At 33.7% G+C, this 27,191-nt stretch overlaps 1 protein-coding gene across 1 annotated transcript; it reads left to right on the top strand.

Moving 5' to 3' along the window:
- The first annotated feature begins 633 nt into the window (after nucleotides 1-633).
- Nucleotides 634-26,630, top strand: LOC127882342 (uncharacterized). Its single transcript, XM_052430918.1, has 8 exons — nucleotides 634-685; nucleotides 17,283-17,362; nucleotides 17,877-18,094; nucleotides 18,684-18,888; nucleotides 21,920-22,090; nucleotides 23,050-23,124; nucleotides 24,750-24,812; nucleotides 25,584-26,630. The coding sequence occupies exons 2-8, from the start codon at nucleotides 17,305-17,307 to the stop codon at nucleotides 25,742-25,744; spliced, it is 951 nt and encodes a 316-aa protein (XP_052286878.1). The 5' UTR covers nucleotides 634-685; nucleotides 17,283-17,304; the 3' UTR covers nucleotides 25,745-26,630.
- The last annotated feature ends 561 nt before the right edge of the window (nucleotides 26,631-27,191 follow it).

Here is a 27,191-nt window from a genome sequence, read left to right on the forward strand (position 1 = left end):
TGCGGACTGCACAGGCTAATCTGGGACGACACTTTACGCACATGCATTATGACCAGTTTTCTCAGAGCGTGACTCAAATGTATTGTTCAGAGCATGTATTTTCAGAAACTTACCCAAATATATCATTCATACACTTGCTTCTTGAAGGGTAAGTGATTGCATCTGAAGAAAAAGAGAAAAGTAGCGTTTTCGTGATGCTTTTTATTTTCATTTGACATTTAATCGAGTGTTCACTTAATATCTTGATTGCGCACGAAATGTTCAATTCACGCATTATTGCATCCTGATTTTCTTCTGGAAATCAATAAGTTGGCCGCCGTTGCAGCCGTTATGTTACTTCAAATACAGCGCGATTTCAGGCTCCTGTACTGAACGATGTTATTGCTTCTACACTCATCCGTTTAGACTGTGACCTCGAGCTGTATTGTATTGCTTTCAGTTCCGCGTGTTCGTGATTCATAGCAATGTGCTTTAACTTCCTTTAAGCTGTGTGTAAGTTAAATTCAGACAGTACAGTTTGGAGAGCGGTTATCAGAAAATACGTGGAGCATTAATGCACGTGAGTAAAGTATGTTTACATGATATTGTTCCAGTGTGTTGCTGTTCGTTTACAGACTGTATGTAGTTTGGTGTCAAATCGGAATGAAGTCTCTGCAAAAAGCTATATGAGCCAAGCGTAATGCACGTACGTACAGATAAGCCTGTGTAGTCCACACAGATAAATCAAGGACGACACTTTCCGCTTTTATTTGTATTTTCATTATAGCAAAAGTTAAGTTTACGCGGAAAGTGTTGTCCCTTTTTAGCATATGTTAACTGCACAGGCTAATTTTGGACGGCACTTTACGCACATGCGTTAAGATTTGTTTTCCCACAGCGCGGCTAAGCGAAAATGCATTCTTTACTGCTGTATCGCTTATCCATAGTCTAGCGATTGATTCTTTGCATTATTCTTATAGACCACATAAATTCAAAAGTACTACTATTTAAACATGCACATGTACCGAGGACTACGAAAACACTGAATGTTCGTATAATTACTTTGTGTTGTGTTACGTGTTTACACATTTCGAAACGCTTGTGTTGGGTGTTAACATCTTTCCAAACGCTTATAGCTATTATGATTAAGTGAAATGCACGGCTAAAGAAGCAAGATTTCTATAAGTTATTTTAGTAACTTGTTGAGGCTGAAGTGTGTTTATTATGTACACTTTGAGGACAAATGAACCGCTGTAGCTGTATCGAGGCCATATGCATACAACATATAATACGTTAGGGCGTTATTTGTAATGGCGTCTGGAGAATCGTTACAGTTATATTTTCCCAATGTCATTTGGAGGACTGGCCTGGGTAATTTCTATTCGGCGATGCTTACAAAACATGCACGACGAGTGGCGACGAACGTTATTGTATCACATACCAGTATGTGACACGCAGATCTTAAAGGCGATGTATTTATCCATAACTAGCTAAAGAAACTTTAGCGTACAGTTTATATAGTATTGACAAACCTGTACGCTGAAGCCAACCCCGTATCGAAAGTCAACCAGAATCTTAACATATTAATGTCACGCTATAAATCAAAGAGAGCTCATTTTCTTGGATACATTTCTACATATATTGGTGAATGAATATAAATTACTGCATCGGGGATTATTTTAAGGTTCAAATGTTTCAAATGCATCTTACAGTATATGTTAATAACTCTCATCAGTCTGAAATTCACAATTTCGACGCCATTGTCGCTTTATCAAGTGACGAGTTTTCATTTGGATACTTTCGGATCGACCTTGACATTTTTTGCACTCTGGATCAGCAGACGATTTATTTCATAAATCAATCTCTGGGTTAATAGTCGCCATCTTTAGAACTACTTTCAAAAGTACAACAACAACAATAACAGACAATTTTAATTGCGAAAAGTTGAAAAATTGAGTACATGTGTCACGGTTGTTGAGTGGAATAGTGTTATTTTCAACTGTGTACGAAGCATTTGAACTGGTAGTGGAATAAGCGAATTGTTAGTGGAAATGGAATTAAGAAATATATCTAATAATTCATCATCGTGTAGAATTATCATCAGCATCATTTCTGTGGAACATTGCAATATTCAAAATACAAGTGTTTCATAGCTATGGTGCTTTTGACATAGTTCACTAACTCATCAAGACTGAAATGATTCATGCACACAGGTAAAGTAAATAATTGAATTTGTGCAGAATGTTTATTTTTTACAAATTATTATTTAATTTGACCAATTTATTTTAGATAGATTGCACTGAAACTCAAAGTCTAAAGCTTAGTAAGACACTTAAGCCAGTTTTCTGAGAAGAAACAATACTTGTTCTGAGTATAGGAGGCTCATGCGGCCTCTGGTTTATTTATTTGGCCAGGACCTTTAACCTGGGTCGCTTTGATTTCAGGTGTTTAGCCCCCATATCAACAAGGCTCTCGACCCTATATGTAGTTATTCATATTGTTTAAAGATTTTGAGAACCCTCACTCGGTGCCAGTGGGGATAAAACAGGGACCTTTTTATAGCTAGATGAATGCATCAAATATGCCAGCAACACTTTATAATCAATAACTTGATAATTCATGATTCTGTTCTTTTAACTACATTACTCATTTACCAAAACAATGTGAAACACATTTTTATGCCCCCAAAGGAGGGTATATAATGATCGCACTGTCCGTCTGTCTATCCGTCACACTTTGCATTTAGGTTTCGAAAAAATGCTCATAACTTCTATGTCGCTTCAGATGTAACATTCATATTTGGTATGCATGTGTATATGGACAAGGCCTTCCACACACAAAAATTTTGACCCCTTTGACCTTGAACTTAGGGTTGGCGTTTAGGTTTTGAAAAATGCTCATAACTTCTTTTAAAGCGTTTATCGGTGGCGTATGTCATCCTACGGAGACAGCTCTTGTTTTTGCTACTGTCCTCTGCACAAACCATGATACATGTATATCTGCATATATGCATCCAACCAAATCAGTAAAACTATTTGTCACTTAATTACAGTAAACTTATTGCATGTTAACTTTTCAACAATATATATTTATATATAATTATATATAACAGATCTTGAATAAAACACACATCAAACTTCAAATTGTTTTAGTAAATTAAAGGCTTTAATTGGTATTGTGACATTGACACCACTCATGCATGCGACTATACAATTATACAACTATGGGACACATTATTTATGAAAAATTCCAATACATCAACATAGCGTCTCAGATTTAAGGCAGATAATCTAGTGCTTTTTTGCTGCCATTTTTACTACAACTCATTTTTTCATTTTATGTTATGATGCATTGATCTTGTTTCTAAATTTACCAAGCAATCATGTTAAACTTTTGAAGAAAGATGTTGTCTGATAAATATAGAAAATATAATCACTACAAAGTGAACAAAATTCAGTTGAATACTGTGACCAACAAAGATTTGCCAAAGAGCAATTCAGATCATGATTTAAATTAAACACAAGTAATATGAAAGTCTGCCTATTGGATCCCAGTTAAGACTTATTTGTCAAATCTGCACATTAATTTTCCCTTAGCCATGTAGAATTGGGGACTAAATACCATCAAGTCATGTAAAAAGGAGCAGGGTATAGCACGCTGCTATTGATCTCTTGAGCTTTCACATGAATTTTACGGGTAATTTTCATACAACAAATGATATTATATAGTGTAATGATAAAGCATTATGAGCACAAATTATATCTCTTACTAGTGGTGCAAAAATCATTTAAGTGTCACATTTCAAAAGAAAATTTATATAAAAAGGTATTATTAATTGTTAAAACGTTATAAAAGGTTATTTCAATTCACTAAAGCATTTAATTACAAGAACAAGTGCATTTTATGTCCATTACAATACATGTAACAGTATTGGCATTGTATTTATCTGCATTTGATGTGCATTTAATACATTTAAAAATGCAGACAAAACACTTCTAACAGAAACAAATGTATTTTTTTCTGCATTTTTCCAGCATTTTTCCAGCATTAATACTCTTCAAGTGTATTTTTTATCATCCCAAATACACTTTACCAGGAAAAAGGTATGTTAAAATGCATTTTTAGTTTGTTTTAAGTATATTTTCAAATGCATTAAGACACTCTTTTCTTTTGCAAAAAAAGGTTGAACAAAAACTTGAAAATATTTAATATACTAAAGTGTAGTAATAATTAAAGTTTTGTATGAGCATCAAAAACAGTGTCAAATTCATACCAGTGCCTATTTAGTAGCAGTAGGCCTTATATGGTCTACTTGTGGTAGAAATAATGCATTTTGTATAATGCAACATACATAAATTAAAAAATATAGCTGCCCATACAGTTCAATACAATGTTCAATTAACTACACTATGCAAAGTTGAAATATGACATCAAGCTTGGAATACTCTTTTAAATAATGAATATTATGCTCTTTAAATTTGTAAGTGAAATAGACACTTGCATATAAAAACTGATTTTACATCAAAACTAAATGTTTAATTTGATTTTTAGCTCCACTGGCCAAATGTCCTGTGTCCATCGTGCATCCATGCATAAACTTTTCCTTTAAACATCTTCTCCTAAACTACTGGTCCAATTCTGATGAAATTTCTTAGGAATGTTCCTGGGGTGAACCTCTTTCAAATTTGATCAAATTATGCCCCTGGGGTCAAATTTGACTCTGCCCTGGGGGTCACAAAATTGAAAATTTGCTTAAATAAGGCCTATTTTGTGAAAACTTTCAAAATCTCCTGACCATAACCATTGGGCCTAGGGCTATCAAATTTGGTATGTAGAGACATCTAATAGTCCTCTACCAAATTTGTTCAAATTATACCCCTGGGGTCAAATTTGAACCTGCCCCGGGGGTCACAAAATTGAACATATGCTTATATAGGGTATATTTTGTGAAAACTTTACTAATCTTCTCGTCAATAACCATTGGGCCTAGGGCTACCAAATTTGGTATGTAGTGGCATCTTATAGTCCTCTACCAAGTTTGTTCAAATTATTCACCTGGGGTCAAGTTTGACCCTGCCCCGAGGGTCACAAAATTGAACATATGCTTATATAAGGCCTATTTTGTGAAAACTTCAAAAAATTTCTTGTCCATAACAATCCGGCCTAGGGCTATCAAATTTGGTATGTAGTGACATCTAATAGTCCTGTACCAAATTTGTTCAAATTTAATCCCTAGGGTCAAATTTGACCCTGCCCCGGGGGTCACAAAATTGAACATATGCTTATATAATGCCTATTTTGTGATAACTTTTAAAAAAATCTTGTCCATAACAATTAGGCCTAGGGCTACACAATTTGGTATGTAGTGACATTGTATAGTCCTCTACTTAGTTTGTTCAAATTATGCCCCAAGGGTCAAATTTGACCCTGCCCCGGGGGCCACAAAATCAATTATATGCTTATATAGTGCCTATTTTGTGAAAATTTTAAAACTCTTCTTGTCCTTAACCATAAGGCATAGGGCTACCAAATTTGGTATGTAGTGACATGTTATAGTTCTCTACCAAGTTTGTTCAAATTATGCCCCTTGGGTCAAATTTGACCCTGCCCGGGGTCACAAAACTGAACATACGCTTATATGGGGCCTATTTTGTGAAAACTTTAAAAATCTTGTTGTCCATAACCATTGGGCCTAGGGCTACCAAATTCGGTATGTAGTGACATCTAATAAACCTCTACCAAATTTGTTCAAATAATGCCTCAGGGGTCAACTTTGACCCTGCCCCGGGGGGTCACAAAATTGAATAAACGCTTTTAAAGCGCCTATTTTGTGAAATCTTTAAAAATCTTCTTGTCGAAAACCTTTTGGACTATGGCTACCAAATTTGGTATGCAGTAACATCTTATAGTCCTTTACCAAGTTTGTTCAAATTATGCCCTTTGGGTCAAATTTGATCCTGACCCGCATGTCACAAAATTGAACATTATATACGCTTATATCTTGCTTATTTTGTGAAAACTTTAAAAATATTCTTGTTCTAAACTCTAGGACCTAGGGCTACCACATTTTGTATGTAGTGAGATATAGTAGTCCTCTACAAAGTTTGCTCAAATTATGCCCCTGGGGTTAAATTTGACCCAGCCTAGAAGGTCACAAAAGTGTACATGTGCTTAAATAGGGCCTATATCTAAGTATTTGCACATGCAGAGAAATTTGTTTCAGCCTTTTTTCAGCAGTGGAGCGATACAGGGTTATCATGGCCCTCTTGTTTAAATACTCAAAAAATGAAACCGTGTTCATGCTTGCATGAACACAGTTTATAAATGCTGTCAGAATTATTAAATATGCAATTAATATAAATACAAATGCCAAGGAAAAGTGCTTTTTGTACTAAAAAATTCGAATATTACAATAATACATTCTGAATACTTAAGTATGTAATTAACAGTTTTGTCTGAGAAAATCACGAAATTTTATATATTTATTCAAATTCACATAAATCATATTTCAAAAACACATAATTACTTCAAATCCTTTCACACAATACTGAAAAAAATGCACAGTTTCTGATTGTTATTGATTCTTTATTAATTTATACATGTACCATTTTTTAATCTTGATGCATCCTCAATTGTATAATGCACATCTTAATCTTAACAATTATAATATAAAGATTAAGGCTGACTCAGTAAAATAATAATCCATGATTTCTGCAGTACTTGCAGACAAACTAGGAATACTGCTGTGATATTATCTATCTATCTAATGGGATATTAATTTGGCTTCAATAGAAAAAAATCAAAGCATACACATGTATAAAATGTGTATGTATATATTAGTTAAACTTAAATTGATTGACCATCGATAAAAAGATATTAAAATATATGTATATATATATACATATATATATATATATATATTTATCCTTGTAAAACTAAAATTTAAATATGTATGTTTCTATTACATCATTTAGGACGTTTATTTTCAGACAAAGTAGAGTGAAGCTTAAAACAGTATCCAATTGTAACAGTCAATTTTGGGAAAATCAACCTTATAATTATTTTCTGTGTTGGCCAATGTCATAATTGGTATAAAATGTATATTGAACTGGAAGTTTTCTTTATTTTAAATGATAACATTTGCTTGGTCAGCCATAATTGTCACAATCTTTTTACACTGTAGTTTTCTCACTGACTATGGGTTTGTTCTGAGAATGAGCCACACAAATATCGTTGGGGAGATGAGTTGTCAATTTCATGTTTATCAGTCTTTCATAATCCAGTATACCTGTAAAAAGGGAATTTGTAACTAATAATCACACAATATACACAATTAAAATGGTATGCATTTAGATTTATTTAGTACTGCACATTAATCATTTTCCAAAAATATGTAGCAACATTACATTATATAATGCTGCAATACTAAAGTAATTTACTAATTAAAGGTCGCTGATGTGTAATGGATGTGGTGTCCACCTAATGATCTGGAGGTCACTGGTTTGATCCCCAGTGTGGGAGCATTCTTAAGAAATCTCCAAGAGACACCCAAGTACTGGTTCTAGGCCCAGGAAACGAACTCAAGAGCATTTCACATACATGTACGTAGTTAGTACTTTAAATTTAATCGAACTAAAATGGGTTAAAACTAACAACTGAAACCCTTATTAATACATTTTATTTTGAATCAAGCAAATGTGCAAATTCATTAAAAATAATGAGTAAAATTTAAAAATTCTACTTTAAAGTAATCATGATAATTTAGATCATTTTCAGAATATTTAATGATGATAATGATACAATTATATATTCCCTAAATGATAAAAATAAAACATGTCATGTTAATTTATGAAAAAAACGTTTTAATTTTATCAATATCATGGTAATTACAACTAGATACAGGCAATTAGATCAGAAACGTGCATTAATTATATTAATGAACAACCCAGACATTTATAGCGATTTATGGTCACTATCACAGGGATCGTTAGGTAAAAAATACTCTATTATACTATATACATATAATTATACGTATATGTATGTAGTATAATAGAATATTTTTACTTAACGGTCCCTATGGTCACTATTTGATTAACGTTCTATACATGACCTGTCATAAAAGGTATTTTTTAGCCAGTACTACAATCGGCAATGATAGTCTGTATTGCATACATATTCCAACGTCTATTATCGATTCGCTTCCTCAAACTGAACAAATATTTAATGTTTACATCGCGAAACGTAATGCATCCAGTTTCACTTTCGGTTTGGTTGGTTTTGTAAACACCGTAATTTCATCTTAAAAATTGGATGATAGGGTGATTAAATAATAATGGAAAAGTAAATCACTTGGATAATAGGTCAAAATGCAACACAAATGAACGGTAATAGTGCTATTAATATCAAAGTTTCGGTAAAAAGTTTGGCGCTAGTTCAACGCGCATCGTATACAGCCTCATAACAATAGACTGACAACCTTTTGGGTAGTAAAGTAGTAATACAAGGCAATATGGCGACCGTTAGCCACGAGGCCTATCTTACGGAGGAATCCGAGATAGCCGATGTATCACGATTGCATTTTTTGCTGAAATTGTAAACATTATTTTCGTTTTCTGAAATCTATTATTTGTGATAAACAACATACGTCAGGTGGATTATAAGACTGATTTCAGTGTGAATCAGGTAGTTTTAAATAATAATTACTTTGAGTTTGTATTTACACTACAATTTGTTTACAAAACAAGCCAGAATAATCTAAAATACCGGTAAATGTCATTCTGAATTTGAAAACACTTGAGCACATGGTATGTTACTAAAAATAGAAATAACGTCATATGACCGTGAAATCTCGGGAGATTCGCATTTCAAGTAAGTCTGTCACATCGCTGTTTTTCTTGATATGTAAAAGCAGAGTAGATAAATTTTAAATGTTTAAGATAGTATTTTGTGAAAGAATATATCAGTTAAATGTGAACAATGTCAATCTTTCTGATCAAGTGGTTGATTTGGGCCAATTACTGCATTTAAAAGCTGTTTTGGACCGGTCTTTGTTAACTGTCAACTTTTCGGGAATTTCTGGTTGACTTTCCTAATGGGGTTGGTCCATAACTATTAAGTCGCGCCAGTCAAAAATCATAAAAAAGCGACATTTAAAGTTATGGTAGCCAGAACTAATCCATAACTTGCATGCAGTATGCACCAGATTACAGCTATTGCATGTGGATACTAGATTTCAGATAATGCGTTGGTTTAGGACAAAATTACAGCTCTTTCAAGCAATACATTCCGGATTCTATATTTTGTATGCAATTTAAACCATATACATTACCTTGCATGCAATCGGAGCCACATTCCAATTTGTGCAAGCAATTAACACCAGAACGTTAATGCAATTAATTTCCAGTTCAATATATTTCATTAAAGTAATACCAGATAAGCAATCTTTCATTCAATTAATACCAGATTTGAGATCTTTCATGCAATTAATACCAGATTCGAGATCTTTCATGCAATAAATACCAGATTCGAGACCGTTCGTGCAATTAATACCAGACTCCAGTTATGGTATGTAATCAATATCAGATACATGATCTTGTATTAGATGAATTACAGGTTCAAGATCTTATTCACATGTACGTTAATACGATGGTGTCTTACCAACGTCAAATAAATATAAATATTTCCATTTTTTTTTTATTAAACACTTTTGTAAAAGTAAAACATGTTGATGCATAGTTATACGCGCTCTTGTGCTAGTCTATTGTTTCACTTCTCTTATGCGATTCTTACAATAAGTTGTTTCCTTTCCCACATGAGGTAAAGGTTTAATAGATCAATGTGAAATCATTATAAAGAAACACTTACATACCAATTATCTGAGATATACAATTGTGTGCTACAGATGTTAAGCGTTTTTTTAATTAAATTATCGTTATGGTGAAAACATTAATTGTTGCATTATTATCGGGTTAAATATTGCAGAAGGTAAGATACACTTAATCCTTTCGAGGACTAATCGAAATTGTACTCAATAGAACATATCATTTTCTTAAAAAACGCTCTTATAAATCTAAGACAGTTGCGTCTGTTGTAGTTATGTTTATTTCTATTATTATACGTATGTCGTAAGCATTTTATTACATTTTATTGGATGCTTACCTGAAAGGCGAACATTTCGGTGTAATAATCTCCCTTTACTCTGTCGTTCTCAATCGTTTGCTGCTTGAAGTAATTGCGAGATAGCGCCACTTTGTCTGTTGCCGCGTCTGCTGACGAAAGGCTCAGTCCTCTGAACCCCATCACTCGCTCTTTGGTGCCAGGTAGTGATCCACAGTCCCTAGCACTCTGGGTCCTGTATCAGGAGGCTCGGCAGTCGGCTGTCGAAGATGTATGCGCCAATACTTATTATAAATAGTTCGGTTTGTGACAGAGATTCAATTTCTTTTCTGATCTACAGGACAGCCTGCATTCAAATCACATGCATTTCTAAAAAAGTGATATGACCCATCTTGGAATGGTACATGGTAAATTTTGCAAGAGGATAGAGTAATCGTTTACATGATATCAGATGTTCACGCATGGCACGAAGAAATTCTTTATATGTTTGGAAAAGTGTGCCATGTTGTTATGGAAACCTATGCGTTTTTGTTTAATTGAATTATAAACTAGCACACAATGCTTCAATGGAGTCCTTTTCTGAGAAAACTGGACATAATGCATGTGTGTAAAGTGTCGTCCCAGATTAGCATATGCAGTCCGCACAGGCTAATCAGGGACGACACTTTACGCTTAAATTTGTTTTTTGCTAAGAAGAAACTTCATTTGAACGAAAAATGTCATAAAAGCGGAAAGTGTCGTCCCTGATAAGCCTGTGCGAACTGCACAGGCTAATCTGGAATGACAATTTACGCACACGCATTATGCCCAGTTTTCTCAGAACGCGACTCAAGGATGGTCAGATCAACACATCTTTACGCAATATAACAGCTGGTCTTTTTTATCGTGTCAGTATCGTATAAGTATATCGTGTTATCACATTTAACGTAAAACACATTGTGAAGAAAGCAATATTTACACATCAAAGGGGCTAATAAAGGATTGTAGATAAGGGGGCAGACTATTAATTAATTACCAACCTTTACAAAACTTAACAATGCCAAGAATCCATAACTTGCAATTTAGCTTGAAATTTTCACAAGCTGGTGTTCTGTATATTTTATATTGAACACATAAACATTTTAGCGAATATTAAATACAGACAAATAGCTAACTGTTAATAGATTTAATCAATCTATTAACTCATTATGTTTGAATATAAATCAGTAAGCGTGATTGAAAAACATGGAACATTTCAGAGAAAGATGAGGGGTCACGTCATTTCCTCATGCCTTTTCTAAATTCGCCGATTGCTTACATTACAGAGAAGCATTCAAGGCCGATATATATCATTGTTCTCTGTTGATACTTTGGATGCTGCCCAAGAAAAACATTCTGATGCTTACAGCGATAGGCAAAACATACGGAACGCCTTGACTGTCTTATAATACTGAAACTTGTGATATTACGTCAATCAGACTGTGCATGAATGTATGTAACCATTATATATATGCATAATAACAATATATAAATACATAATTCAAATATATATATATTTATAAAGCATTAATATATAAAGATATAATTTTCTTATATATAGATAAAATGTAAAAAATATACAGATACGAATGTATTATATACAGATAATCTTCCATTATATAAAGACATTACTTCTTTATATGAAGGCAAAAGATCTTTATATGAATGCCTGTAACAATTATATATATGCATAATAACAATATATAAATACATATTTTGAATATAAACAGATAAAACATTAATATATACAGATATAATTTTCTTTTATATAGATATATAATCTTCCGTTATATATAGACATTACCATTTTATATGAAGGTAAAAGATCTTTATATGAATGCCTGTAACCATTATATATATGCATAATCACAATATATAAATACATTATTTGAATATATACAGATAAAGCATTAATATATTAAGATATAATTTTATTATATATAGATATATAATCTTCCATTTAATAAAGGCATTACTTCTTTATATGAAGGCAAAAGAACTTTATGTGAACATAAATTAGTATTATGTTACCACGGATTACTCCGGTAACAAATACATTCAACACGCAATTGCATGATAGTTGTTTTGTCATTTACACACAAGGAATTAAAGTCGTACTGTGACATAAGTGATATGATGTCCGTTGTTATCTTCTTCTGTCTGAAGCGCCGTATCAACTCTTCTTCCACTCCAAGTCGCTCAAGTATCATATCCACATCCATTGTTGTGAAATAATGCAAAACAAATTTTCTCCCGTGTGTAATACAAGCTTCGTATATTTAATCTTTAATTCATTAAGATTATATATATTGCTTACGAAGTTTTGTATTGATGTAATTTATTTCGATGTTCATCAGCATCTTAACTTAGTATGGATTTATGTTATAACGTAATTATCTAAATAAAACAACTATTTAGGATCATACAAAACATTAAAATCTTTCTGTACTATAAATATATCTTAACGTGCTGAGATTACATGTTTACATTAATCAATTTAAGATTTGTAAAGTATTTTTCAAATTTTATCAGCATTTCGTCGCTTTCGTTCTCAAACCTCGTAGCTCCAAAATTTTCAAAATATTTTTTTTTTGTCTTTTCCGAATATATATAAGTCTGGCGCGTGTTTTGTGCTATATCTCGTAGCTCTACGCCAATCAGAGCCATTGAAAAAGCCACGTGACGAAATGTTGTAGAATGATTGTTGGCTTTTTCCCCGGCGAAAAGTCGTAGCGACGCCATTTCACCTATAGGTACGTCGTTTGGACAAATTTGACAAAAACGTTTTTATAATTTTTTTTTATTTGCAACTACGAGGTTTCCTATCAGGACGAATTGTCGTACCTCAACAAAAAAAACGGTGGGGACAAAATATCGTAGATACCACGTCTGACTGTCAGTATGACTGATCAGTATGACTTACGTGTCTACGGCTTATACTGTATTTTGCAGCTTCATTTGTTTGGTATTTTTACAGAATGTCAATTTCTAAAACATCGTTATAAAAAAATGAGACAGTTTTTTCTCTCTCCTGAAAAGTTGGCATTTTGTAGCTACGAGGTTTGAGAACGACAGCGACGATATAAAGAAGATATGTGTTTATATAATTACGATTTATGTTTATATAAAGGTATTTTGCCTTTATATAAACAAGTTATGCCTATACACGTGGGGACTTTTCTAACGCATCACTTCTCAAACTTGAATATCTCAGTTATGAGTAAAGAAATTGATTTAAAATTTTACATGCGATCATTCGACTACATTCTATGCAAGCTCACAATAAAATCATTTCGCGATATAATTCTAGTTTTAATTCAATTAAGTTATTTAAGGTGGGTTCTTACATAAGGAAAACATAAAATTAATTTACAAAACAATATAGCTCGTATGAATATTCAGCAGCGCAATCGGGCACTTTGCTTTTTACCGGCTACCTTCACCACTTGCTAAAGCGACCGATCGTCACGGATGGATGATTTTATCGTTAGCTTGCACATAATGCAGTCAAATGGTCACATGTGCAATTTTAAATAAAAAATTTTCTTATCACTGAGATATGTAAGTTTTAAAAGTGTTACGTTAGAAAAGTCACCAAGTGTAGTAAAACGCGATATACATGTTATTTATTTAATTTCAATTTCATCATTCTATGTGAGTTTTTACAAAAGAAAAACATAGCATTAATTTAAAAAATACAATATGGCTCGACTGAATATTCAGGAGCGCAACGGCTCAATCGGCATGTTGCAAGCCGGTCAGTTATGAAGACGTGTAAGTTTGAGCATTTTACTTTTCACATTGTTATTATTTAAAGTTGTACGAGTTTGCGAATTTGACTTTTGAAGTGACGTTTTTTAATTCGTTAAGTTTGATATTTTGTTGATTTTCAATTTCAATTAAATGTTCAGGAATTATCAGATATGTGTTGATTTATTCTTGGTCCAAATTTCAACACAATCCGTTCAAAAATAAGATAGCTATATTGATATGATTAAGTGATGCGTAAGAAAAGTATCCAAGTGTATATAATAACTGTCTTATACTACTGAAACTTGTGATATAACGTCAATCAGACTGTGCATGAATGCATGTAACCATAATATATATGCATAATAACAATATATAAATACAGAATTTGTATATATACAGATTAAGCATTAATATATAAAGATATAATTTTCTTCTATATAGATAAAATATACAGATACAAATGCATTATACACAGATTATCTTCCATTATATATATATATATATATATATATATATATATATATATATATATATATATATATATATATATATATATATATATATATACTATATTATATATTATACCATAATGATTGCTTCCTACATGTAGGTCACAGACATACTTAAAATAGAAAACTGTACCGTACAGTCGTTTGAGGCCCGAACACGGGAACTGAATATTTGAAACTCATTTAATGCTGTAACAATGTATTATGTAACGATTGATCTGAATTTTTAGCCTCAAAATAATATTAACTATTAAAGATGTATTTCATAAACAGTTCAATTTTTTATTAACGTGTTCAGACCAATGTCGACCGATTACTTTACTAATTTCATTCCTCAAGAACACCCATGCACGGAAACATGAACAAGAGGCGGTCACCGACGGCTAATGCCTGTTGTCACAAATATTCAACAGATAAGTTTCGTAGAATATTACTGAGCATTGTCTAAACATTGTTCAGAAAATGCTCTTGGGGAGAAACATTCACGGTTTCACGCCTATTTCTATTCATTTTACACATATGTCGCCAGCGTGTACCAAGCAATGGGAGACAACTGGAGGTTAATTATGGCAAGCGGTTCGACGCATAATCCCAAGAAACTAGGTTTCTCATGAGAACCTAGGTTCTCATGAGAACCTAGGTTTATGAAATCACAAGAAACCAGGTTTCTCATGAGAACCTAGGTTCTCATTTGAAAACTTGGTTTACGCTTGAGAACCTAGGTTCTCATGAGAAACTAGGCTTTTCATGAGAACCTAGGTTCTCATAGACACATAGAACTTAGGTTCTCATGAGAACCTAGGTTCTCATTCTGAGAACTTAAGTTCTCGTTTGGTATCCTAGGTTTTCACAAGAACCTAGGTTCTCATTCTGAGAACTTAAGTTCTCGTTTGGTATCCTAGGTTTTCACAAGAACATAGGTTCTCATTTGAAAACCTAGGTTCTCATGAGAACCTAGGTTCTCATGTGTCTTTGAGAACCTAGGTTCTTGGGATGATGCGTCGAACCGCTTGCCATATACCTGCTCGTTTAAGGGGCGCCATTTAGCAATATTGCGTTCCATACTGATTGTATGTGATTGCTACAAACAATATTTGTGTCGTTCTTCATCAAACGTGTAGGTAAACGTTTTCACCATTCCGGCTTTCTTTTATAATATTTCTAATATATTTTTCTAAATAAGAGTATTATTTAAGAAGTATTTATTCAACGGCTGCTTAACCCACATGTCTCGCTTCATAAACGCTCATGAAAAAGTAGATCACGGTCGTTAATCACGAGCGCCATCCCTTTTTTGAGATACATTAATAAATGAGCCAATGCAACTTCCGAGGTGGCGCTCCGGACTGGATGTTTTGAAATTTCATGGTTAATTTTACAGAGTGATTCGATTTTATATGTTTTTCAGCATATATCGCATTATTTTTAAAATCGGGAAATGTAGTGCGATTCAGCGACGATTAATGCATAAAAAATGTACAGAAACATAATTCTCAACCCATTTGAAAACGTGAGACCTTTATAAATTGTGGTCGCTAATCTCTTTGAGCCATTCATCGGTAAATCGGTCTTTATTTGATTGCTTTAAGTGTCACTCCAGATGAAGCTGTGTCTCAGGATTATCTGGGACGCCGCTATATAGTTAGCTCGGTTTTTACGTGTAAAACGATTTAGTTTTTTCCGATTAACTGAATGCAATATTTCGAATATAGTGAATCAACATATAAAACTATAAAGTAATGAAGCTTGTGTTACTTTTATTACAACATGATTAAAACATTAAAAAACTAAAATGCCATTCTTAATGTATGCAAGATTTACAACTTGCAAACAATATATGCAAGACCTGGAATATAGTATTATATTGCTGCAAGTTTTGGAACTTGGCAAATCGAAAATCACTTACAGCTGTATACCGTATACATGTATATGCTGTATAACCGATCAGAAGACATTCAGGGCATTACCTCTAATTGACATCGATAATTTGTATGTAACGCGTCTCCAGACACCATGGTAAATAGATCCCAAAACGTCCCTGCATATTGAATATGGTCATATTAAAGTCACTTCCACAGCAACTTGTGACATTATACACACGATGGCATGAATTGTGCAACTTTGGTCAAAATCAACATCTTAACTTTATACCGAACATGTTTTTAAGATGTTGCTTCTGATGTGATTTATTTTGTCTTTTGTTTGCCTTCTTCCAGGCAAAAGTGTTGCACTTTGTGGAATTATAGTTATGTATAATTGCCCTCTACAAGCTGTTTAAAGCTATCGCTTTGCCGTGAAACTGGTCACGTTTAAGGGTTAATTGTTTTTATCAACTTGCTAAATATTACGAAATGTTTCGCCTCTTAATATTTTTATATAATTTCGTTAATTGTGTAAATTGCAAGGACACATTCAAGTAAATTGATAACCGCATTCAATTGTGATATACTCTTTACCTAATATTATATTGGACAAATAAAATTTTACTACACGCTTATCATACATAGAAAACAGCCTGTTTTCCATGCATAGTTGTTGATTCGTCGGTGCTGTATAAGCAATGCAACAATTCTAAGATGTTCCCTCATAGGCAGAGAAAAGTATTGGTTTTCATCATTAGCTGTCTTTGATTTTATGAAGGAACACGATGTCTCGCCGAGGTATCGATCGCGATTCGGCTTTTGACCAAGGATGTTGCAATTTGTCCGCGCATGGTATATTTTCGTATTTTAAAGAAAAACATTTATTACTTTATTGAAAAAAAAAAGCTTTCTCATAATCAAAATATTTCTCATAACCCCATATGAACTATATTTTAAGTGCGTTTTCGTGACTAAATGTATAATGACTGACTTTGTTGAGGGATGTTTTTATTTTCTGATTAATTGCAAAGAAGCACCATTTCAGATCCAGGACTCTAGCTGTCACGATGCTGCGGGAAGCGCTGTGTCTGGTCATCTTGTTGGTGTCAGAGGTCCACTGCATGCGTAAGTCAAGTCTTCAATCTCAGAGATTTATTACCAGACTAACTTTAATTTGTTGTGAGTGTGTGTCTGTGTGTTTTAAATTCAATTCTAAATATATAAAAGCTTCAGTTATACATGCGATGCGAAAACAATAATAAATGAACTATGTTTATCGTCTGTCAGATAAAGTACCAAAGCATGTCTCATTCTGGTCTAGAGTCCTGGTCGAGTGTGTTTCACAAGTCTGCTACTCTATAAGAAATGCTAAATCCATAATAATAAAAGAGCACTGATAGTAGATCTGTAATATGTTATGTATGAAAACAGCACCGGGGTGTCTTATCGGAAAGAAAAAACACATTTTGTTCTACGACGCAGTGACAAAATAAACAATTGTTTCAATGATGTCGAAAATCATTGGAATTACGTTGTAGTTTAGTTGGACGTCTGAAAGTTAAAACATCTATCCTCAGTTCAATATGTTGGTCCGACGTCTAACCAAACACAATGTGTACTGAGAAGCTTTATGTTTTAGCGACCGAATTTGACGCCAAAGCTAAATGTGGAGCCACGTTCAAACTGACACTAGAAGAGGATTACCGCGTGATCAGTAAAGGTGTCCTGGACACAAACGACACGTGTACGTTCAAGTTCACCTCGGACAACACTGGCGAGTGTCAGGGCACCTGCTACATATTCGATCATTATTCGGAGATACGGGACGACAAAGTGACCTTAACCGTTGGCAAAATGGTGATGATTTAGTTTCCCTTTTTCATAAATGTATTTATTGAGTCTGGAAAAGGATATTTACAAAATAAAATATAGCATGTGTTAGTTCAATAGTAGGTTTAAGTCAGTTAACTGTTAGATATGGAGACGTGCAATCAAAGAGTATTTCCATGTTATTTCCGAGCTTTAAAGTTTCTGTCTTTGAGAGAACAAGTTGACATTCAGAAACGGCTAACGCAAACCATAACACTATGGTAGTCCTTATAACTACTTGCGTTTTTATGTACTGAAATGTTAATGTCAAATCGAATAAGTTTTTATTAAAGTGAAGCAGAACAATAACTAAATAAGAAAATTATTCAAGTATTCAAGATTAAAGATAAATAAAAAATACTTTAGCAGTTAATGAAAATGCCTATGTGAATATTATGTAGTTTTTTAACGGGTTATGCCAGCATTAATATGTGATGAAAAAACATAGAGAAAATGAAAATCTGATGGCAATCACCTAACCGTTCATAAAAAGATGTTCATTTTTATTTGAAAGACATGATTAAAAAACGAAAGTATTACTCATATAAAGCAAATATTATTTCTCCATGCCATGTAGACCTACCGGAAAGGAAGCCATTTCCCGAACGAGCCCTTGTGCATTGATGACGTCACTGTCGACGTAGAGTTGATCCACGCGACGGGATACAGGTTCAACAAGAACTACCCCAACTACAAGTTCAAGTTGAACGTTTACAATAAGTGCGGGCCGAAGGGAAAAGTTGTTAGTCTGACCTTCGATGAGGCAATTAGCAAGGTTGATGGTATGAGACTAACTTTATGACAAAGCATTACCGTTTTAGACCCATGATTCAATTTTAATCAGTTGTTAAATCATATAATTTGTTAAAAAAATAATGAATTTCTTGGCCCAAAAACTATTGGAACCACCATGGATTGCACTGACAATACCAAGGCGATGGATCCAGTTGTTTTCTTTTAAAAAATGTGTTGCGTGTTCGGTTTTGTGTGTTTCAAGACATGTTTTTCAGGCGGTCTGGCGATTGACATAAATACAGTTTCTCCCATGCTGATACATTTGATGTATCACTGTGTTTATACTTGAATCTACTCTATTTATTGCACTTTAGACAACTACATAGCATTTGAATGCCTGGAACTGAAGAGTTGTGCTGTATGCATTTGTGTAGTTTTGAGTAGGAAAACGGGCAGCTGCAAGCATAACGCGACATGTTCTAGTTCTTCACAGATTTAGAAGTGATATGTGTGAAGTATATCTATTGTGTGAACACAGGAGTAAAGCCTTCGAAAAAGCATGATCAATAGAAAGGGGAAATAACCATGTAGTAATGAAAACAAGAGTTATATTTTTATGCAATTTAAGTCCCTTAATGTGAGCTATACAGTTTCATATGGGTACGTCGTATTTATACCCCAATTGGTAATGGGGGCTATATAGGAGTCACTTTGTGGGTCTGTCGGTCGGTCTGTCGGTCTATCACGAAATTTCATCCGATCTTCACTAAACTTGGTCACAAGTTGTATCTAGATAATGTCTAGGTCAGGTTTGAATATGGGTCATGCCGTGTCAAAAACTAGGTCACGGGGTCACTTAGTGTGTTTTAAACCGAAAGCTTGTCCAGACCATAACAATGTCTTTTAATGTTAGATCGTAAAACAACTTGGTACATTTGTTCACCATCATGGGACGGCGTGTCGTGTGAAAAAAGTACGTCAATTTCTCCAAGGTCAAGGTCACACTTGGAGTTCAAAGGTCAAATGCTTGTCCGGGCCATCACTTTGTCATTAATTGTGAGGTTTTAAAATCATTTGGCAAATTTGTTCACCATCATTGGACGGTGTGTCACGCAACAGAATTACGTCGATATCTCCAAAGTCAAGGTCACACTTTGAGTTCAAAGATCAAAAATGGCCATAAATCAGCTTGTCCGGGCCATAACTATGTCATTCATCGTGAGATTTTAAAATCATTTGTCACATTTGTTTACCATCATTGGACGGTGTGTCCCGCGAAAGAATTACGTCAATAACTCCAAGATCAAGGTCACACTTTAAGTTGAAAGGTCATAAATGGCCATAAATGAGCTTGTCTGGGCCATAACTATGTCGTTCATTGTGAGATTTCTAAATCATTTGGCACATTTGTTCACACTCATTGGACGGTGTGTTGTGCGAAAGAATTACGTCAATATATCCAAGGTCAAGGTCACACTTTGAGTTCAAAGGTAAAAAATGGCCATACATTAGTTTGTCTGGGCCATAACTATGTCGTTCATTGTGAGATTCAAAAATCTTTTGGCACATATGTGCACCATCATTGAACGGTGTGTCGCGCGAAAGAATTACGTTGATATCTCCAAGGTTAAGGTCACACTTCGAGTTCAAAGGTCGAAAATGGCAATAAATGATCTTGTCCGGGCCATAACTATGTCACTCATTGTGAGATTGTAAAATGAATCTGTACATTAATTTTGTTCACAGTCATTTGACGGCGTGTCATGTGAAAGAATTCAAGAGTTCAAAGGTCAAAATGGCTATAAATGATAATGGCATAATAATTCTTAAAAATCGCCATAAATTAGATTATCTTGTTTTGTGAAGACAGCATGCAAAATAGCCTGTGTCAATGCGGCACATGGTGGTATACGTCACGTTTGTAACAAAGTTTTAGTTGAAATTTGGCCCGGACATTAACTAAACACACCAAATGATAAGGGCAGTTTCACTTTCAAACATAAAAGCAACAGTTATGCACCTTAGGCACCAGACTTCTCAAACATGAGAGCTTCCCACCAATGCAGTTTCAAGTCGTTATCTTTTATGAATTTCGAGACATGACGCGGACAATGCTTTAGCATGCAAATTAAGAAATCACATTACTGGGAATTTTTTTAAATAATGAGTATTGGTTCTTGAACAATTCACTTGCGATCAGGTATATCTGCCTTTGATGTTTCAAGTTGATACTCTCATGTTTTAAAACATGTCCCGAGAATAAATAGATCATGAACAAATACTAAACGGTATAAGTCTGAAATATGAAAACATTAGTAATGCCTATTATACTTTGAACTAACAATAATCAATATTTATCTACTTATGAAGCTGTAAGTTGATATCACTTGAAATTTAAGAGATATGCCTCAAAAAGGGACATTAACAAAGGGCAATAATTTAAAACTATCAAGTCAAGATTAATAGATTTTGAGCTCTCACTTTCACCAAAATGGGTTTAACTCTTTCAGTGCGGGAACCGAATTTTGAAGGCCTTTGCAAACAGTTTTGATCCTGATGAGACGCCACGTTTTGTGGCGTCTCATCAGGATCCAAACTGTTTGCTATTCAGATAGTATTCTTTGAAAAAAAATCGAAGAAAATGCTAATTTTAGAAATTTAGCAGACGACATTTTAGCAGACGACAAATTTCCCAGCATGCAAAGGGTTCAATGTACATATGAAGAGCCATGTTCATAGCTCTGACAGTTTTCAACATATTCGTCGGACCATATTTAAACATTACAAATAACAAATGGCGCGTACTCTAAAATATGACAGAAATGGTTTGCTTTTTTGAATTGCGATGTCCCACTTTGAAATCTTTCTACATATGATTTTGAAATTGACAACTTCATTGGTTTTAAGATATGTCCCAGACAATACTTTGGAAATGAAAATTAATACTTTGCAACACAAAATATGTATCAAACAACAATAAGTTGTCTAATGATTGCACTTCCTTCGTTGAAATATATCTTCCAATGAAATGTTAAGTTTTCATGATTATTCAAATATATATTAAATGTGCGTTGCTAGGTTATCACCACGGAGAGGAAAGAGTGTCGCGGGAGAGGAACGTGCTTATAGCGGGAATTCTAGTGGGGACCGGACTGGCTTTATCCTTCCTGATCCTTGTGGCTGCCACCTATTGCTACAACAGTCACAGCCCCCACCGCCGACCTGGCCGTAGCTCAAGTCGGCACAAACGTAAGAAATCGAAGAACGATTGCTTGTGAACTACCTTTAATTTCACGATTTTCTCACATTTTCTTTGCTTCTTTAAATTTCTGATTTAAATATTTGTATAATATTCTTGTCCAAGAATAGGTATTAGCCTTTTAAAACAAAGTGCCTACTTGTAATTTTAGTGATATTTCACGGAGTTATGATAGGATAGGAATCTTTCAGGTGTATGCAAGCGATAATTCATTTTAATATCATAAATGTGATAAGGATATATCAGTTTTAAATTCACGAACTAAATTTATATGGCACTGGTTACGAAATAAAATTCCAAACTCTTTACTTGTTGCAGTGCATTCAGACTTATGTTACAAAATAATGTACCATTTTAATTGACGTAAAAGTATATGATAAAAGATGAAACAATCTCACATTGAATGTTATTGGATGTCAATTATATGTGTTCAAGTAACAGTTACTGTATCACAACGATTTACGGCAGGACCTTTAGTGTCAACAATACCTTATGAAGGCTTTTTTCAGAAAAGCAAACTCCTTTAAGGCATAAGTCAAATTATTTGACGGGCTTTTATTGTTACAGATTTTAAATATTGATATTGGTGAAGCGTTATATTTTCTATAATGATCAGGGTTTGTTTAGTTCGCACGATTTGTTTTCCGTTTCTGTTGCAATTAGTCTAATTCAAGATATATTGCTTTACATGATAATAAGGGTAGACAACTAATTTATATAGTTGCAGTATTCAACGACCGGTTTTACTTCATTTAAGTGCCTAATACATTGAGTTCTAGTGCTGCAAACGAGGGCTTTTGCAGTGTTTATCATTGGCACGTTTCGCGGCTATTTATAACTCAATTATGTCGGTTCTTGTCTCCGCCAAGTGGCAATATTACCACTGAGTATATATAGTTTCTACTTGGCACTACGTGCCAGTATCATGACCCTGTATATGTCTTTCAAGTTGACGGTAAGCAGAAGTTTACGCCTGGCCAACAACCCAAACAAGTCGAGATGGGTGTCAGTTACAAGGTCACGGGTAGGTCACATGTTTTTTGGATTACCAGTAGTCAACAAGTTAACCCTTTGCATGCTGGGAAATTTGTCTTCTGCTAAAATGTCTTCTGCTGAATTTCTAAAATTAGCATTTTCTTCGATTTTTTTCAAAGAACACTATCAGAATAGCAAACAGTTTGGATCCTGATGAGACGCCACGTTCTGTGGCGTCTCTGGATCCAAAATGTTTGCAAAGGCCTTTAAAATTCGGTTCCTGCACTGAAAGGGTTAACATACAAAGTGTTTCGTTGGTGTTACTGTTAATATTTAAATCAATGAAATATGCTTAAATTGACTTATTTTAGAATACCACTCACCTCATCAAGTAATTATTTATATCAAGATCCTATTGATTGTCCATATACATTAAGTACATGTAGTTTTGTGACCTATGATAAAAACAGAAAAAAATAATACGAGAACAGAATAGGCAGTTATTTTGAATTCCAGATTATCTGGTTTGCAAAACTAGGCTTAATTGTGGTATAATAATTTATTGAGGTTTGTATAGTTAATTTTGATATGAACATAGATTTAAGGCAGTGGTGGGAGTTTTTTTATTGTTAGTTTGTTAAACATACTTTTAAATAGTTTTGACTCAATTTTATGTATATGTGCTGTCTATATTTAAACCCATGAATAAATAATTACATATTTAAATGTATTAAGTTGTTTGTGCATTGCAATTTGTTTAGTTAAAAATACTTACCAAAGTTTCAATGCATCAAAAGCCTTAGCGTATTTACACTTTAATGTCCTGCGTAGAACCAGAACTGGGTAGAACCAGAAATTGATGTCTTGTGGATGAATCTGAAGCATGCTTCCATTGGGTAGACCTCCCGTTCGCTAGGCGTATCCGCATATTTGCATATTGAAACATGCATGGTTCGCCATGCCACTGCAATTTTAAACATAAACATCACTGCAGCAATATTTTATATCATATTATTATATCCCCGCAAGCGTAGTCTGAGAGGAGGTTTATCGGAGCAATTATGTTGGTCGATTTTTTGGTCAATCCATCAACATGCTTACACTCTTGTAAGTTTGTGGAGCGTACTTCTTAAACACTGCTTACACAATTGACCTGAAGTATTTCATCACAATGAAATGAAATACACTTTTTCATTGTTACACACAATCATGAACATTATTTGACCTTCGCACGAGCTGTCAATGCGGTGCGGGTCATAAGTCATATTTGTAACAAACATTCTACTTTAAATATGATGGACACTTATGGCCTATTATTGCATGCATTGGGAAATGTCTCTCATTGTATACTATGATACCGGTTACTAGTATCATAAATACCAATATCATCATTATATATTTCAAATGGTTTCAACTACATGTTAAATACAGTTTATCACAAACCTGTTATTTCAAAAGAGTGCAAGTAAAATTTAAATTTTATTATAATATATCCCAATAAGTGACAGGTCTTGAATGTGCTACTTCAATGCATATAAATTGTATTTGCTTATGGTCAGCACTCAGATATAAGCCTCATAAGAATTGGTGCTGACCCTGCTGATTATGTTAGTGCCCACACATGGATATGAGCTTCATTATACGAATGTATCTCGGTTTCTTTGTTGTATTTAGATCCAGACCGAGTGGCAGCTAAACCACTCATGTCGGACAAGAGCGGAGTTCCAGCCAAGAAAGGTACTTGCGCAATTTTTCATCCTTTGCAGTTATTGTGATCCGTTGTCCTTTCAACACTTGAGTTTATACCTTAATTACTGAAATTGTGAACATATTTAAGTATAACTTTGCTACGTTAACGACAACCACATGTAAAGCTATTGTTATGATTAATCACTATAAAAGCCTTGCAAGTATTGTGAACCGAAAACCCGTTAAAACTGAAGTTTATTTATAATATATATTACCGTAAATACTTAGAGTATTGAAACATTTTAGCATGAATTCTAAAAATAGAATTAAGCATACATATATGTTTGCCATAAACTTTATCAACTGTGAGCATTTTAAAATAGTTTGTACCATACACGTTTTGAAATTTGAACTTATTTTTGTCCAGAACTATTACGGTCAGCTCGATGTTGATGTCGCGATTCAGGATGCACGCTTAAGTCCTTCATATCAAGTTTTTACGGACTGTACATTTCATGATTGTTCATGCTATTTTAAGGTAACGTGCCGACAATAATAATCTTCCGGAGACAGTAAAAATCCGCGTACCTTGCTTTAATGTTAAAATCATATTTAGAGGTAAAAGCTCAATTTTGAGATTTGCCCGGAATGTAATTTCAATATTTGTAAGGCAATTTTATAAAATAAAGTTTCTGTTGTGTGTTTAGTAGATGTACATGTATACAAGCCACAGTATATAACGTTGAGCAAATTCACATAAATATGATACTACAAATGTATTCACCACCAAGAATTATGAAAATTATTAAATTTTCTCAGAGGAGAGGACAGACGAAAGTGTGGAAGACGAAAATGTCGACGATATCACATCAGCTGATGAAGCAAAAAAAGAGAACATCGAACAGGTTGAAGCAAAGACCGACACTGATGTAGGAAATGAAGACAAAACTGATGCAGTGCCTACACGGAGTGAGGATTGAATTTTCTATTGTTAATTGTTATCAATATCGTTACCATTGGTTTTAACATATAACAGGTTTTAGTTGTACATACATTTAATACGAGACTTATTATATATTATTGATTTGTAAATAATCTGTCAATGTACGCTTGATCACTGGAATACATTATTTGGCGACAAGTAGTTTTGGAGTTTACTCATTCCTGGGTATTTTAAAGATAGAGTTCAAACATTCATTTTACAATGATTTGGCGTAAGGTTCCGATATTGAGTCTTTTGCACGCTAAATCAACATCTGCAAATATAATTAGGCTAATAAAATAGTATTTAAAAAACCAACTACATAGCGATAGTTTCATTTAAAGATTTGTACTGATAATATGTTGTTGACGCTTGCAGTGTTTTGGTACCTCCCCTCCTTTTTGGCATAGATTAGTTATATGGTACTAGAAATCTAGTTAATTCAAACTATTTTTGCTGATCTCAACTCTGTGTGCGGGTTGCAGGTTTTAATTTTAGTTATGCAAGTTTTGTCTATATTTTTATTAACAGGATTCTGATTTTGACTTCTTATTATTTTATTTTATGCTTTTAAGACACCCCTTCTGTAACATATGTTGGGGAGTTTTCTTTCAATTATTGTGTTCAATCCAGACAATAGAAACACATGCTGTTCACTCTTTGATGACATGCAGCAAAAAGAAACATGTAAATAAATTACACTATTTTATGTGAGTGTGCTTATTTTGACATTTTCAATAGCATCATATATATATTTCAAATCAAATTTCTTAATATTACCATGATGCCATTATAAACCAATAAACTGCTGTGCTTATTATTGTAAATTGTTTTATAAGCAATAAAATCTGTTTTATAAGCAATAAAATCGTGTTGCTGTATAAGATTCCTTTTATTCATATTTACTATCATTGTTAACCACAAAATTAATATTTTGAAGAGCAAAAAAAAGTGTAGTGGAAGAACTTAACAAACTTTAATTATAAATGTTGTGATTATGGGTATTTTTACTGTATATATTAAGTAAACGGTGAAACAAAAAATCAATGTATGACTGTGTATGCACTTCAAGAATCTCAAGATACAAAGAGGTGTTTGTATATTTCAAATATATAGCGTTTGAGTCGTTCTATAGTTCATATATCCGCAAACAAAGTTTTTTATTTGATTATACCCAGTTTTTTATTTGATTATACCCGTTTACACCAAAACTTTGATATATCGGTGATTGATGTGGGTAGCTGCCGAAATTACAAGTGTGTTATCGTGTGATATATTAATATAATTGATTGCAATCCTGCTGACATGCTGACATCCAAACCAAGTCTGTTCGATGATTAAAACATGGTTGTTCTAGCATGAAGCATGTCCATAAACGTGTTAAATCTTAACGAGGTGTTTATGAACTCATTGTGACTGTATTAAAAACGGTTCACGATTGCGCA

This window comes from Dreissena polymorpha, chromosome 5 (assembly GCF_020536995.1).
Source record: "Dreissena polymorpha isolate Duluth1 chromosome 5, UMN_Dpol_1.0, whole genome shotgun sequence".
Classification (NCBI taxonomy): Eukaryota; Metazoa; Mollusca; class Bivalvia; order Myida; family Dreissenidae; genus Dreissena; species Dreissena polymorpha.

Bases quoted from the DNA above. Each gene is read 5' to 3' on its own strand.
- LOC127882342 (XM_052430918.1), top strand. From the start codon at position 17,305: ATGCTGCGGGAAGCGCTGTGTCTGGTCATCTTGTTGGTGTCAGAGGTC. The intron at 18,889-21,919 runs GTATGAGACTAA...GTGCGTTGCTAG, and splicing joins GGCAATTAGCAAGGTTGATG to GTTATCACCACGGAGAGGAA. The intron at 24,813-25,583 runs GTACTTGCGCAA...AAATTTTCTCAG, and splicing joins CGGAGTTCCAGCCAAGAAAG to AGGAGAGGACAGACGAAAGT.